This window comes from Sus scrofa, chromosome 5 (genome assembly GCF_000003025.6).
Source record: "Sus scrofa isolate TJ Tabasco breed Duroc chromosome 5, Sscrofa11.1, whole genome shotgun sequence".
NCBI lineage: Eukaryota > Metazoa > Chordata > Mammalia > Artiodactyla > Suidae > Sus > Sus scrofa.
In genome coordinates, this window is record NC_010447.5 from 11,151,142 (window position 1) to 11,167,645 (window position 16,504).

Consider the following 16,504-nt stretch of genomic DNA (forward strand, 5'->3'; position numbering starts at 1 on the left):
GGCAGGTTTTTCCAGAGCCTGCTCTTCTTCAGCAGGGTGGCAAAGCCTTTGGTGGTCCCCCCTAAGGACCTGCCTCCATCCCTTCCATGCATACCCAGCAAGTGGCACAACCAGCTCCGCCTCCCTCCTGATCTTTGTCCTCCCTGGGCTGTCTGGATCGGCTGCGACTTCTCTCAGTAATTTTCCTCCTCCCTCCAGCACCCCTTTCCTCTCAGGGATCGTGGTGAAGAGGCAGAAGGCTGCCTGGCTGTCTCGTCTGCTCCTCTCTGAGTACAGGCTGGCCCTGGGGGGCCAGGGTTCAGTGGGTCCACCCCTTCCCCAGACTATGAAGCAAAGATTCCAATTTTTTTTTTCATCCTATTTCCTTCCCCAGCAGAGTGCCTAGCACAGAGAAGTCTGCCAATGTGTTTTTAATCAATTAATTAATCAATAGTTGAAGCCCAAGTCTTGCCCTCAGCTTTGCAGTTTCAAGAACTCTTTTTACAATTTCCCCACAGGTGATCAAGTTCTTGGGGACTGATTCCGGCCAGTCAGACCCAGGAGAGAACCATGCTTCCATTTCTGCCAATGGCTTCTGTGCAGGATTCTCTCTTCTGGGGAGAGGGACGGTTCTGAGAAAAACCATAAGCTCTGATGATAAGTGGCCTGTCCCACCTGGTTGACTGGTCCAGACCTATTTAAACACCTGGAAATACTAGGACTCGCATTCTGATCGTTCTTTTTCCTATAGACATAGCAAGGCTCACCTCTCTTGTGACAACAATGACCATAGCAACTAATAACAGGTAAAGTGTACTGAAAGCGCACGACATGCGCTGTTCTAAAACCTCTACATTAAGTTAACCTATTCAACCTTCACAAGAACCTATGAAACCAGGGAGTTCCCATCGTGACATAGCAGAAATGAATCCAACTAGAAACCATGAGGTTGTGGGTTCAATCCCTGGCCTTGCTCAGTGGGTAAAGGATTCGGCGTTGCTGTGAGCTGTGGTGTAGGTTGCAGACATGGCTCAGATCTAATGTTGCTGTGAGCTGTGCTGCAGGCTGGAAGCTACAGCTCCGATTCAACCCCTAGCTTGGGAACTTCCATATGCCACGGATGCAGTCCTAAAAAGACAAAAAAAAAAAAAAAAAACCTATGAAATCAGTGATGCTATCATTCCACTTTATAGTCAGGAAACCAAGGCCCTAAGCTTAAGCAATTATTTGCCCAAGGCTCCACAGGCAGGCAGTCAGATTGCACCAGTCCTGAGTGTCTATTAAAAAGAGTAGCTAATATTAGGAGTTCCCGTTATGGCGCAGTAGTTAACGAATCCGACTATGAACCATGAGGTTGCAGGTTCGATCCCTGGCCTTGCTCAGTGGGTTAAGGATCCAGCGTTGCCGTGAGCTGTGGTGTAGGTTGTACAGACTCGGCTCGGATCCCGTGTTGCTGTGGCTGTGGTGTAGGTCGGCAGCTATAGCTCCGATTCGACTCTTAGCCTGGGAATCTCCATATGCCGCTGGTGCGGCCATAAAAGACAAAAAAGACTAAATAAATAAATAAATGTTATAGCGTCTCTCACACCCACAGAGAGACAGAATGGAGAGTGTACAGTTTAATCCCTGCCCTCCATGCATGCGGAACACTCTTAGGAAAATGACACACATGCTCATGAAATGTGAAATGACAAGACAGCAATACAAGATCTGTCACGAGGCAGCCTGTGGTTAATTGCCAGATGAGTGATCTTGGAGGTAAAAGCAGAGCTGAAAGGAAGGAGAGGCAGCTTTGCAGTGTGGGATCCAAGAGGGTTCCTTCAACCCTGGCTTCCAGAGGACAGACCTCAGAATGACCTTCTCCATCCCCCAGCTATTACAGAACTGCCCTCTTCAGCATCCTAGTGAGGCAGCTGACCACCTTGTGCTCGAACCTCTTCAGCGACAGGGAGCTCACTGCCTGGGGAGGCAGTCCTGAAAACCACAACACTTCCCCAGGTACTAATCCCACATCTCCCCTTCACTGAGCCAGGCTAGGGTGAGCTGCAAAAGGAGGTGCTCACTGCACCTGCACACGCTGAGGGTGAGTGCCTCCTTAAATTTCGACCCACGGGCACCTACCCTAGTCTTGGTCCTGCCTGTACATCCCTGCCCACTGGGGTGAAAATGGGCATTGCTGAAGATGGAGAAGAGAGCCTGATTCACCAGGGAGGGAAAATGTAAACAATAGTGAGGAAAGGGGAAAGGGCAAATGCCTTCCTGAGTCCACTGTGGCTGAAAGAGAAGAATCAGAGCAGATAAGCTTTGGGTCCAGCTGGACATGGCTAGGAATCTGGTTCTGAGTTTGTCTGCCTTTTGTGCTGCAGGCAATGGGGACCTGAAGATTTCTGAGTGTGTCTGGCTTGAAAACAAGAGTGTGGTTAGATGAACATCTCCAGGCCTGTGATTACTCGTTGCAGGAAACATTTCCATCCTTGTGGGTCAGTGGTTTTGGTGGTATTTGACCACTTTGGCCTGGATCTCTGCCATGAAATTGAAGGTGCCTAAGCCCATAAACATGAACCCAAGCTGGGTTGGGGGAAATCAGAGGTCAAAAAATTCAGGTGGATTCTGCAAAGCAGGAAAAGCCACTGGCATTTTCCCATCCCATAGAGGACTCTGGGCAATGTGTCAGAGACCATCACGAGGGGCAGGCAGGAAGGAGGGTCCCTCTGATGACAATGTCTGTGGGACACATCTTGGCAGACAGGCCTCATGATCTTTGTACAGAGAGCAGTGGAAGAGATGCTAGCGAGCTCTGTAAAGATTTTTATTTCCTAGCACTTCCTATGGTATCCAGTGCTCTGCACATAACCTAGTTCATTTTTACAGCAGCACAGCCCCCTTTTACAAAGGAGAAGAGAGAAGCTGAGAAGAGGGGAAGCGACTTACCCAAGGCAGCACAACTCATGAGTTTTAGAGCAGCAGTTTGCCCAGGGAGTGGGAAGTGTGATCTGGAGGGAGGGTGGCATGTCTGGCCCCCATCCCTTTCACGAAGGGGGGCAGAGCTAATCAGCCAGCACCTCTGCATGAGGTTTCACAATTGACCAAGTGGGTTTACAAGCGCTGAAGGTCATCTCACTTCATCTATTCAATTACACCCACAGGGAAGCAGAACTGGCCCACTTTCCCATTTTACAGATAAGCAGATCTCAAGTGACCTCATATCCAGCCATGTCTCTCCATCCTCCATCCCCACCATCCCCACTCTGCCTGAGCCACCTCCATCTCTCATCTGGGATTCTCCTGTTACAGTGGTCCAGGCAAGAGAGGCAGGTGGCTTGGACTGGGCTCACGGCTTCTGGGCTTGTTCCTCCAGTCTACTCCCCATGCAGCCACCAGCACCATCACCCTGAGGCACAAGTTTGGTCACTTCAACCCCCTGCTGAAAACCCCTTGGTGGCTCCCCACTGCTCCTATGTTCATACTTTGAATGTCTTATCAGGTCCTGAATAACCTGACCACAATTACTATTTCTTCAGCCTGGTTAAACACACACACCACGTTTATATCCAGCCCAATCATCTGTCCTTCAGACAGACTGAGGGTCTTGGCCACAGGATCCCATCTTCCCTCTCTGGTTTAACCTTGCTTTTCTCCCCAGCACCTCCCCGCCCTCCCGCTCATCTGCCAATTTTTGCTTATCCTTCATGGCTCATCTGAGATGGGGCTTCTTCCAGGAAGCCTTCCTGACAACCCACCACTACCCAGACAGAGCCCTGCACCCTTCTGCCCACCCTCCAGTCTCCTGTGCTCTGCTGTAACAGCATCACCTAGTGGTCACTAGAACCCTGCTCCCTGGGGTCAAATCCAGGCTCACTCACTCACACTGTGAGTCCTTCATTGCATATCTTCATTTCTCTGTGCCTCTATTTCCACACCTTTAAAGTGGAGAAAATAATAAAAGGGGTTATTGTTGTTTTTATTAAATGTTAAGTGCTTAGCCCACTGCCTAGTTCAGAGCAACTTCTCTAAGAGGCCAACCATGACCACGCCTGCCCTTGCCATCAATTTCACTCTGGGTCACATAAGTTGATCATTAGTCTTGGTGCTTCCTAGACTCCGTTCTTGGGGACGGGACATCTGAGCCCCCCTCTGCCCCAATGCCCAGCTCAGCCACCATAGCTAATGGGCTCTCAGTAAAAATTTAAGGACCAGCTGAGATACTGAATGACTCCCAACATGTCTGACTTGCCCAAGATCACGTGGATAACGAGTGGCCGAAAGACGGTTCTAATGCTAGCTCTCGCTAAGCAGCCCAGCCCTCTTTCCACTACGCCGCTACAAGCCTCTCGAGATGAATTTAGAACTGTTGACACATGACAGTATTTATTCATTATCCACCCACTCCTGGGACTCCTGGGGTAGACAGAGTCATTTGAATAGTCCTGTTCTATAAGATCTATGCCTGTCAGATTCCCTTGCTCTCTGTGCCTGCCTTCACCCAGGAGCAAACTTGACATTGGTGCATGTCTGATTAGTCTGCGAACTTATGGAGAGAGCAAGGACTGTGTGTGAGCCATCTGTGCCCCCGGCATGCGGCCCAGGCAGTCTCACCTAATATTTACCAAGCACCCACTGGGTGCCAGGCACTCTGCTGCACCCTCTCAATGCAGTGCTTTATATGACTCTCATAGTCTTAGGAGATAGGTCTACAGTCTCCCCATTCTACAGATGAGGAGACTGAGGTTCAGAGAGGTTCAGGGGTATAACTGGGATGTTATAGCCTCCAGACTCCAGGGCTAACCACTGAACTCCACTGCCTCCCTAGCAAGAAGAGTTGAACGAATAGAATTGTACAGGGAGAAGTCTCCTTCACAGCCCATGACAACACCCAAACCTACAGGCCTACTTTATAGAGGATGTTTTAGGTTGACTCACCAGGAAAAGGCTTTCAATTACACTGTGGTGCTTGTGGGTCTAAGGTTTTCCTGTCCCCGGGAGCCTGCTCCCGTGTCAGCACTACGGGGTGGGGGGAACAGAGCTGCAAGGCTCTGATGAAGGGGCTCTCAAAATTCAGAACCCAGATCCTTCCAAGTTCTCAGTCTTGGTGAGATCAGGCCCTTATCAATCCGCCAGCCAATAAGCACACCTCTGCCCGGGGCACCCAGAGCCCTGGTCCCCATTCTCTAAGCACCAACGATCCCACTCCCCTCATCTTCACTGGGATCCATTCATTCTTCCTGTCTGAGATCAAACCCACCGTGGTGCACCTCCTCCCTGGCTCCCTCGTATAAGGCTGATTTACTCCCTGGGGCCTCAGCATGCTCATTCTCAGCAATGCCTCCGCCCACCCCTTCCCTCAGTCGCAGTCACAGCTGGTACTGAACCAGAGCGAAGTTTATCCTGAACAAAGGGGTTGTGAGGAACACGGAGACACCTTTCAATTCCCTCATTCATGCAGTTATTCTGTACATACTTAACACCTGCTATAGGCAAGCCCTGGGGATTCAATGAATTGCCCTCTTTAAAATGTTTAATATTAAACACATACATATTTTAACATGCATAGTTGCATTTATTAGGATTAGGTTTGGCAACAAGGGTTGTTCTTTTTTAACTAAAAGTAAAAAGACAGTTGACTTCTCTCTCATCCCCTGACTCCGAAGATAACGATGTCTGGGTGAGACACTCCAGGGTGGCACCGCCCAGATGCCTTTATCTCACGCCACCACCACACAGCTCTCCACCCTCAGGGCTCTGTCATGGTCCAAGATGGCAATGGCAAGTGGAGTTCCATATGCCACGTGCTCAGAGGAAAGGGCCGAGAAGGGTACGTGCCACCCCTGGAAGGACGTGCCTCGGGAGTCACTCCCTCCACTTCCGCTTCCATCCCATTGGGCAGAACTTGGTCACGTGGCCACCTCTGGCCACAAGAGAGACTGAGAACCAAAGTCTATATTCTGAGAAGCCATATTTCCAGGCAAAACGTGGGAAGATGGAGAGACTAGGACATCAGGAGGCAGCCAACGGGCTCAGCCACAGCGGGGCACAGAGAATAACAGTAAAATGAGGACCTGTATGTGGACCACCAGGCTAAGAAATGAAGCCCCTGGGTGCATGGAAGCCCTTCCTGCCACTCCCACTCCTGCCTTTCCCCATCTCAGGTCAACACCCTCTTAAATTCTGTGCTTGACTTTATAGTTTACAGCTATGATCTCCTCGCTTTCACTGCTGTGTTATATACCCCATCACATCAATATACTCCAAGGCATTATCATTCGTCTGCCAATAGAAATGTGAGTCATTCCCAGTGTTTTGCTGTTTCAACCATTGCTGCGAAGAACATTCTCATACACATCTCATCATGCCTACATGCAAGGGTTTCCCAAGGCAAATTTCTAAGAGAAATTGCTGGGTTTGGAGTTATACACATATTTGGATGCTGTCAAATAGGCTTTAAATCAGAGAAGTACAAACGATTCTGGGGCCCCAGGGATTCTAATAGTTGATATCCTGTTCAGGAGAATGTAAATGTAGAGACTACTCCCTGCCCCGCCCCACACACACTGATTCATTTGTTTATTTGTCCATTTGTTCAATAAACATTTGTCCTGTAGCCATTATCGTTAATTATAAGACACACCATCAATGTAATAATGATTTTTCGGGAGAAAAGAGACACACTGCAGTAAATGAACCCATCAATTATAAGACACATACCAATTTCATTGAAATGTGCATGTGAGCATCTCAGAATCGAGGGAAATAGGGTATGTTCAGGGAACTAGAAGAAATTCTGCCCTTGAAGAGCTTACAGATTTGCAGCTATGTGTTTCCAATGACACCAGAACACCAAATATGGAGTTCACGTCAGGGCGCAGCAGAAACGAATCTGACTAGGAACCATGAGGTTGCAAGTTTGATCCCTGGCCTGGATCAGTGGGTTAAGGAGCTGGCATTGCCGTGAGCTGTGGAGTAGGTTGCAGATGCGGGTCGAACCTGGTGTTGTTACAGTGGCTGTGGAGCAGGCTGGCAGCTGTAGCTCCGATTCAACCCCTAGGCTGGGAACCTCCATATGCTGTGGGTGCAGCCCTAAAAAGCAAAAAAAAAAAAAAAAAAAAAAAAAAAGGTACTCAAAAACCAACCCAAAGTGTGGTCTACCAGGGACCCTGCAGATTGGCATCACCTAGGAACTTGTGAGAAATGCAGTCTCAGGTCCCCACCCAGACCCACTGAGTCAGAATCTGCGGAGTTCCCGTCGTGGCTCAGTGGTTTGTGAATCCGACTAGGAACCATGAGGTTGCGGGTTCGATCCCTGCCCTTGCTCAGTGGGCTGGGGATCCAGCGTTGCCGTGAGCTGTGGTGTAGGATGCAGATGCAGCTCGGACCCCGTGTTGCTGTGGCTCTGGCATAGGCCAGTGGCTGCAGCTCCGATTGGACCCCTAGCCTGGGAATCTCCATATGCTGCGGGAGCAGCCCAAGAAATGGCAAAAAGACAAAAAAAAAAAAAAAAAAAAATCTGGCCCAACATGATGCCCCACTGAGTCCCATGCCCAGTGAAATCTAGAAGCACTTCATAGGGGGAGTTCTCATTGTGGCTCAGCAGGTTAAGGGCCAGACGTTGTCTCCATGACGATGCAGGTTTGATCCCTGGCCTCCCTCAGTGGGTTAAGGACCCAGGGTTGCCACAAGCTGTGGTATAGGTTGAAAATGCAGCTCAGATTTGGCATTGCTGTGGCTGTGGCTGCAGCTCAGATTCAACCCCTAGCCCAGAAACTTCCATATGCTGCAGGTGTGGCCATTAAAAAAACGTAATTAATTAAATTAAATTAAATAGAAGCACTTCATAGGGACATAGAGGAGGGAAAGAGTCCAACTGCAGGCAATCAAGAACAGCTTCCTAAAAGAGACATCATTTGAAGAAGAAAAAAAAGAAAGGACCACACTCGTTGAGCGCCTGCTCTGTGTTGGGAACTGCACTCGGGGCCTTCACTTCTGTTATCTGGTATCCTCAGAATCACCCCCGGGGGCAGGGATTAAAATCCCCATTTTACAGCTGAGGAAACTGGCCCAGAGAGGTCACACGACTTGCTCAGGGCCACACAGCTAATAACCAGCAGAGCCAGGCTTAGAAGCTGAACTGAGCCTGGGTCCAGTCTCCTCCCCACATCACATGGAAAGACCTGAAGAAGCAGCACTTGGGACAAGAGTGACAAGAATCGGGACAGGGTACTCCTGGAGGTTGTGTGAGTGATGCTCACCCTCGATGCTGTGCCCAAGGTGAGAGCTTGGGGCACAAGATGGGGCAGACTCGGGGAAGGAAGGCAGGCATAACAGATTTCTTACCCCGTTCTAACCCCATCCACCGCCTGCACAGGACCTGGCATAGAGCAGACATTTGAAACAATTCAATGAATGAATGAATGAACAAATGAATGGGAATTGAGGGAACTCCTGGGCAACCACAGAGGCTGTTGTTTCAAACCCTCCAGCATCAGCTGGTGCCAGGGCTCTTTGGAGGCTGGAATTCCTGGGAACCAGCCAGGCCTCAGCCCCCTGCATCCCCACCCCCACCTCGCCCCAGGGCCTCCTTAATCCCTGCCCTCAGGGAGGGCCCTGCCAGCAAAGCAAAAAGCCAGGAGCAGAAAGGGCTTTAAACAGCGAAAGCAGCTCCCACCAAACCCTTCATTTGCTTCACTTAAAAAATTACTTAGACAACCTCCTCCCCATGCAGCAGCCGGCTCCCTCTGCAAGCCGTCCGGGCTCCCGAGCTGCTCTTTCAGCCTCTCATGAATATGTGGAAAATAAAACAGCGCCTGTTCAACCCTTAATGACCAGGTTTATGAAGAGCTTATTGTATCTCAAAGAAATGAGACAGCAGTTGGTGTTGCGAGATATTAATGTGCTTTTTACAAAGCTGATGAAACCTCCTTTTAAACTACTTAATACCTGCAAGCTGAAATTTTCAGGCTGAAGCGGTAAATTCCCGGCGGCAGAGCAGTAAATTCCTTGGCCTTTCCGCCTCGGCTTGGCCTGAAGTCCCTGGGCTCAAGGTGGGGTTGGTACAGCACCGGCACCTTTGACCCTTCTGGGTGGGAGTCCAGCAGAGATTTCAAGGTCGTTGGGCCCCTTAGCAGAATAATCCTTTCTTGATCTCCCTACATCCTCATCCTCCAAAAGCTCAAAGCCAGTGCCGAGAGATGCCCCCTCCTCAGTTTAGCCTGGACCACAAGACCCTGCGGGACCTGGCCCCTGCCCCCTCCCCAGCCATCTCCTGCCCTCACCTTCACCCATCCAACCCTCTCAATGGGACCAACCTTTTTGTAAACCTCCAATCTTACAAAGATGTCTTTGCGCCAGCCGACCCCTCCCACGGGATTGCTCTTCATCCTGTGATGTGCTGATACTGGTTTGGTTTGGTTTGGTTTGGTTTTTTGCTTTTTAGGGTCACCCGTGTCATATGGAAGTTCCCAGGCTAGGGGTCCAATCAGAGCTGCAGCTGCCCGCCTAAACCATAGCCACAGCAACACCAGATCCAAGCCTCATCCAAAACCTACACCACAGCTCACGGCAACACCAGACCCTTAACCCGCTGAGCGAGGACAGGGATCAAACCTACATCCTCACACTAGTCAGGTTCGTTTCTGCTGAGCCCCGACAGGAACTCCCTGATAAATGTTTAATGACTGGTTCTCTGGGAGGGAAAGGGGGACCTTGATCTGTAGTGTTTGCTGACTGCCAATTGCTGTGGTGCAAATACTCCCACTGTGGCTGATTTCAAGCGACTCGTTTGAGATTGAAAGAGACCCTAACAATCAGCTCCTGTGAGCTGGGGCAAGGCAGCTCCAGCACACCATGGCCTCCAGGCTTCCCTGTTCCCCCCAACTCTGCCCCAGAGGGCCTTCCTGCTCACTCCTGAGTCCGCAGCACTTGCCTGACTTTGCTTTTGCTGGTGCCTCTTCTTAGAACTTCCCACCCTCCACCACTTCCTCAGCACACCCCAACACACACACACACACACACACACACACACACACACACTCCTACCTGCTTCACCCGGCTAATCCTCCACCTTCCAAGTCAAGAGCCCCAGGTCACACCCACACACTTACACCCCTGGATCTGCAGCCCTCTGTCCTCCCAGACACTCCCTGCTTTGTCACAACACACACTCTGCACCCCCACTGCATCCATTCTCTGTCTCCCATAGACAATATCTTTTTTTCCTCTGTCCTCAGCAAACTGTACAGAGCAGGACATACAGTCGGTGCTACAGAAACATTAGCTGAACAACTACGCTCCCATAAGCACACCCCTCCAATATAGGATGTGAGACATTACATTCTAGTAAATTCTGTGCTTTCTGTATTTTTCCCCAGACTGTGAGCCCCTAAAGGGCAAGGGTCAGATCAGGTTTGCCTCCATCACCCCAGGGCCAGGCAGATACTTAAGTCAGCCTTAGTCTCTGCCCTGGGGAGACAGAGCCTACCTAAGAAGGAAGCCAACTGAAAGGAAAGCCCAACAGAGATGGTGAGAGACATCAGATTTTTTTGAGCACCTAGATCCATCTATGCCTGAAGCTCTATCAGTCCCTGGGCTTGATGACCACTAATCAAAAAGAAATACAGCAGAACTCTAGGCTGGTATCAGGAAAACAAGATGACACTACTCTTCACTGTCAGTAGTGATGACTGTTGACACGGATGTCCTACCAAATTTAAATTCCTCCAAAGGTGATGGGGTCCACTGGTAGCACCACTGCTTCATGAGCCTCAGCACCACGTGAGTCAGACTGAGTGCAGGGCCACTGAGCCCCAAGTGCTCCTGGAGACTCCTTACACTTCCAGCTGACCCTCACAGCCTCACCCATCACCATCAACCTCAGATACACTTAGGACTAATCCCGCCATAGCCTGGGACCCCGTTTATCTGGGTCTTTTCTCACTACTAGCCATTTGTCCCTCAGGGTTCTTTTCCTCCCCTAATCTGACCCACAAGATCCCCAACTCCTGCCCTGGGCTTTCTGGAATTTTGTCCTGATGTCAGCAAAATCCTCCCTGTTCTCAACCTCCTGTCTCCTTGCTCTGATGGAACCTGCCCTCCTCTGAGGACAGCACCCTTGCCATCCCCCACACGGGAGCCTGGGGGTGGTGGGACCCTCCCATCTCCTGGCCTCGTCCCTAAAATCCTTTCTCCCTGAAACTCATCCCGGCCTTCTCTACCCCAAAATCCCCCCTCCCCCTTTGCCCCCCTCATTCTTCAACACCCCCCACCCAGGCCTCCCCCACCCATTCCTTGAGAAGCTCACCACTGGTGCTGCCTCTTTCCCTAGCACTGCCCCTCTGGGAGTTTTCACAAGCAGGTGAACAGTCCTCCCAGTACCTGACTTTGGCCCTTGCTCAGCAGCCTCACCCTGGGCAGCAGTGGCTCCAAGGTTGTGACACGCAGAGAAGGGGGTGGCTGTGACTGAGGCCCCATGACCTTTCCTGCCCCCTAAGGATGGGTGGAGGGGTGAGCTCTGTGCCTTAGGCCCTGCATCTCTATGGGGAGCCCAGGCACAGCCAGCTCTGCAGGGGGTGCAGCAGGACCCAAGCACACCAGAACTTTCATAGAGCCCTGAGCAGCAGGACCAGGCTGTGCTCACCCCACTGCCTGTGAGAGCACTGCCTCTGAGGTTTCCATCCTTCTCACCACCCCCGCCCCCAACCTCCACCCCCAGCACTGGTGCTTGTGAGGACAGAGGGCTATTTCTCCGCGAAAGTCCTCCAACCGACAGGTTTGGGAGAAAACCCTGTATCGTGGAGACAGGAGGAGTCTTACTCTAACCAGGAAGGGCTGGAAGCATCTGGTGTGGTGCCCCGTGTCAAATCGCGGTTCAGACAGGGCCATCATTTTGCTTGTAAGAGCCTCATCATCAAAAGATCACACCAATAATTTCTAAAAACCAACCACTGATTTGGAGCTTATTAGAATAATTTGATGAATCATTTGCACTTCAACACTTCACTTAGTAAGCAGATTTAGAATATACACTTGATGTGTATAGGAAATAAAAGGGAACATTTAGGTTTGTCTTATCTATAAAAGTAAAGTCGTTTTGTCTTGTATATTCACCTGCATGAGTTTTGCTCAACACTTAGAATGCCTCCCTACCTCCACCTGGCCTGAGCCACCAAGTTCACCGTCTTATCCTTGCCCCTGACACCACTGATAACCATGCCCCCTCCACAAGGTCCGTCTTTTGCCTCGGTTCTCTAACTCCCATGCCCCTGAGTGTCTCCCCACCATCCCCCCAACAGCTCCTTGACCCTCGCCTTACACGTCCGATACATGGATCCCCCACCTTTTCACTGTCCCCTTTGCCAGTCAAGAGTCTGATTCATCTTCATAATCACTCCATTTCCCCCGCTCCCCTACTTGCATTCATGTCACAGACCCCCATCCTCCAGCTAGATTGCAGCCACACCCTAAATGTGAAAAGCACAGAATCTCAGAAGGGACCTTCTGGCCACCAACACACAGTCTTCACATCTCAAGCCTGAACCGTTCCCTCTCCTACTCCCATGGAGAAAAATTTCACTTCCTTCCTCTTTCCTCAAACCTCCAATCTTTTCTCCTTTCCTCACTCTCCATTGACGGTCCTGCTTCCCATATCGCCAAGAAAATAGAAGCAACCAGAAGAGGAGTTTCCCAGGCTCTCACTCTCCACCCATCCCCTGCATCTGCATCCACCGAGGCCCCCTTTCCTCCCAGGGCAGTGGACACACCATCACCCGTGGAAGGCCAGACTTGCATTGGCACCCCAGACCTCATCCCTTCTCACGTTGCTCCTGCATTGCTCCAGCCCCTCCCCGGGTTGTCAGTTCTTTCCTCTCTGTAGGACATTCCCACCAGCATCACTCCTGTCTTAACGCAGTGCGGACACCCCACTAGCATGCGCAGGAGGACAAAGGGAGGTTGGGGGAGGGATGACAAAGGATACGATGGGGGCCCAGGAAGCTAGTCCAGCATGTGCGAAGGCCCTGTGGTAGGAGCAAGCATGGAGAGAAGGGGCACGTACACAGAGAGGGAGGTGACCAGAGAGAAGCTGGGGCCAGGCCCCGTTAAAGATTTTGAGATTCTTCCCTAAGAGCACTGGGAAGCTGCTGAGGGTTTTAAGCTAGAGGTGGCTTGAACAGATTTGCATTTTCAAAGGCTCACTACGATTACTCAGTAGAGACAGATAACAGTGGGTACAAGATGACCAGTGGGGAGGCTACTGCCATCCAGGGAAGCAAGGAGGGTGGCCTGATGGTGGGTGTTGCTGTTGTTGGAAAGAAATAGATGAGTGTGAGAGATACTGAGAGCTAATACAGACAGGATGTCATGATGGATGGAGCCTGCAGGGAAGAAGAGAGGTTGGTGTTGATGGCTGAGCTCAGGCTTGCAGGAGGGAGCGATGCAGAGGCACTGGCTGACCTAGTTGGTGCCTCCAGAAGACTAGGCTTGAGGGACAGATCAGGAGTTCCGGTTCAGACTTGCTGAGTGTACGGTGCTTTTAAAACATCCGCCAAGAGACATCAAATAGGCAGATGAATACCCAGGTCTGGACCTCACAGGAGAGGTCTCGGCTGCTGATGATTCTGCACAGCCTCTCAACAAGCATCTCTGGAGCGCTTCTCCTGTGCTAGGCACCATGCCAGGACCCACAGTCCAAGGATGACCGGGGCATGGGCTGAGGCAGCGGAACAGCCAGGCTACTTGGGGAGCAGGTGCAGGCGTGGACCACCAGCCCAAAGCATGGGGCCCTTCAAAGAGAGACGTGGGAACACCACCCACGAGCCTTGGTTGGGAATTGAGCACTGGCCCCAATTTGTTAGGAGCCTCTGGGCAGTCAGGGCTGCCCTCCACACCTTGCCTCTGCACGGATTCCTTGTAAAGATGCCTGGCACAGAGGTGGTGCTGACGAAATATTTGTCAGACTGAATTCAGAGAAAACGAAAGTGCTTTGCAAAGTGCTTTGCAAATACACTGATTTGTAATGTAACAATGAGGAGGATATTTTATCAGCGAGTGCAAAGAAGACTCTTCTCCAGAAGGAAGAGTGTGCGGCTGGATGGGGAATAAGCTGCTGGGGGGGAAGCAGAGGGCCCCTGGTAATGCAGCAAGATGCTGAGAGCAGAGTGGGCAGGTCTCAGGACAACAGAGGAGCAGAGAGAGAGCAACATGAGGGGCAGGTAGGCAGAGAAGAGGCCTGCCCTATTGGAGCATTTTGAGCAAAGCGCTGTGCCCTTTGGATCCTACGAAGCTTCAGCGAAGCCACCCAAAGCCCGGATATGCTCTGGGAAATTGGTTTTCTTGCAGAAGTTGGGAAAGGAAGTGAATTTGGTACAGAGACAGTGAAGCGGGGCGTTGGAGAGTGAAGGTCAGCAATCTTCTCTGTCATATGTAGTATAGGGTTACCTATATACAATATTATATATAATCAATACATAATTATATATTCTATTTTGTATAGATAATCTAGCAGATATTCTATATAAAATAATACGATTATCAAAGTATATTATAATTAATATATATTATATATTATAATAGCTAGAAATACCTAAAATACTTATGTAAGCACATCTGTAATCTATACATACAGCTGTATATGGTATATACAGGTGTGTGAAATAATGCCTTAAAATTCCTAAATAATATCTATAGTACATTTTTTTTAAAAACCCTACTCTGTGGGCTACAAAGGCTCAGAGTCTTATAAGAAAATAAATTGCTAACACAAGTTGAGGATGGCATTCACGAGGTCAGATCAGCTACTTTTGCAGAAAAATCCTGAATGTCCATGGCTAAATGCAGTCAAGGCTCATTTCTCTCTGCTCTCACATCAACGGCCCCCGCCACATTTACTCACATCCCAGGCAGTGCTGGGAACACTTTATATGTGTCAGCTCGTGTCATCTCCAAGACAATCCGTGAAGGAGGAATTCCTGCGATCCCCCGCTTTCCCAGCAGGAAAGTGAGGCATCTCCAGAAAGCTGAGACAGACCCAGGGGGGTCCAGCTGCAGAACCTGCCCCTCCCTCACCCACTGGTGTCCTACCCTCCAGCCTTGGGAGTCGTTGGTCATTCCGAGAAAGTTAGCCAACATCGTGGGCCGATGCTGGCCTTGGGGAATTTGGTGGCCAGGGTTGCAAATTCTAGTCTCCGCCTGAGTTTTTGTGAATTGCATTCAATAGTTCACTCATTCACTTAGTGATCGCTGCTGGGAGCCCGCTGACCACTGGGCTAGGGGTTGTCATCCTGCTCTCACCTTCTCAGTAACCACCAAGAAAATATTTAGAACCAAAAGGCCTTTGTTTGAGCCTTGATTCCATCATTTCCTGGCCAGGAGCACTTATTCAGTCTTTTATCCTCCCTGAGCCTCAGTTTCTTCATCTGTAAAATGGAGATGCTGATACCCTGCTCACAGGCTGAGGGGTAGTCCAAGAGCCTGGCAGAGGGCCCAGCCGCCAGCAGGGGCTCAACACTAGGGGTATCTCAGAACTTTCAGGGACGCCGAATGGTGAAGTCCATGCAAATGCAGACAGGAAAATGCTTTGCAAGCTCATCTGAAAAGCCGTGGGAATGTTCGCAGGCCTCCGCCCGCCCGGGGGCTGGCCTCTTTGGAAAGTGATCTGCTTTCTCCCGTGTGAAACATCGCGAGGTGACTCCCAGCCGAGCTGGGGCACAGAGGCAGGTGCACAGACATTCCCCAGCCTCCTCCGTGACAGTCCCCAGGCCCGAATCAAACCCCTACCGCCCGCCAAGCTTCAGCTAATCCTCAGAAGCCTCGATGCAGAGACGGAAGGCCGGGTTTTGAAGTCTTAAGCTTTAGATCCTCTCCGCAGCACCACGGGGGTGTGTGTTTTGATTCACCGGGCAGATGTCCAAACACACAAAGTGATACCTTCTTTCGGGGGTGGGGGTGGTGAGGGAAAGGGCTGAGCCAGCTCCAGAAGAGCGAGAGGTCAGGAAGAGGCCGGTGGGCGCTGGGGCGCTGGAGACTAGGATGTCTCACAGCACTTTCTCCCCCTGTTTTCCAGGGAACTTCAAAGGTCTCTGCAAGCAAATCGATCACTTCCCAGAGGATGCAGATTACGAAGCTGACACAGCAGAATATTTCCTCCGTGAGTGCATGCAATTTTTTTAAAATCTCCTTCCTGGTTGTGGGTCCTGCCCTACCATTCTTTGAGAGCCAAAGGCCAGGACTACCTAGAGGTCCCTGTCACCACAGAGGGCAGGAAAAAGCTCAACCTCCCCCCTTCCCTCCTGCCCAGTAGGCAAACCTTCATGCATGCTGTTCCTTCTACCTACAAAGCCCTTCCCTCCTCTCTTTGTCTGGCAAGTTCCTACTCTTCTGCCAGGTTTCAGCTGAAACATCACCTCCTCCAAGAAGTCCTCCATACCCCTGCAAGGGTTCCCAGAGCACACACCTTTATCATGCTGTGGGGTCCTTTTCTATTTGAGCAACCATCTCCCCCACAGTCCTGCCAACTCTGCTAGGACTCTGATAGAACTCT

At 50.6% G+C, this 16,504-nt stretch overlaps 1 protein-coding gene across 1 annotated transcript in view; it reads left to right on the forward strand.

Moving 5' to 3' along the window:
• CACNG2 (calcium voltage-gated channel auxiliary subunit gamma 2) overlaps window positions 1–16,504 on the forward strand; it is a 118,465-nt gene that overhangs the window by 84,126 nt on the left and 17,835 nt on the right. The window contains exon 2 of the mRNA XM_021091537.1: window positions 16,028–16,111. Coding sequence (XP_020947196.1) covers window positions 16,028–16,111 — 84 coding nt within the window. The remainder of the gene's footprint in view (window positions 1–16,027; window positions 16,112–16,504) is intronic.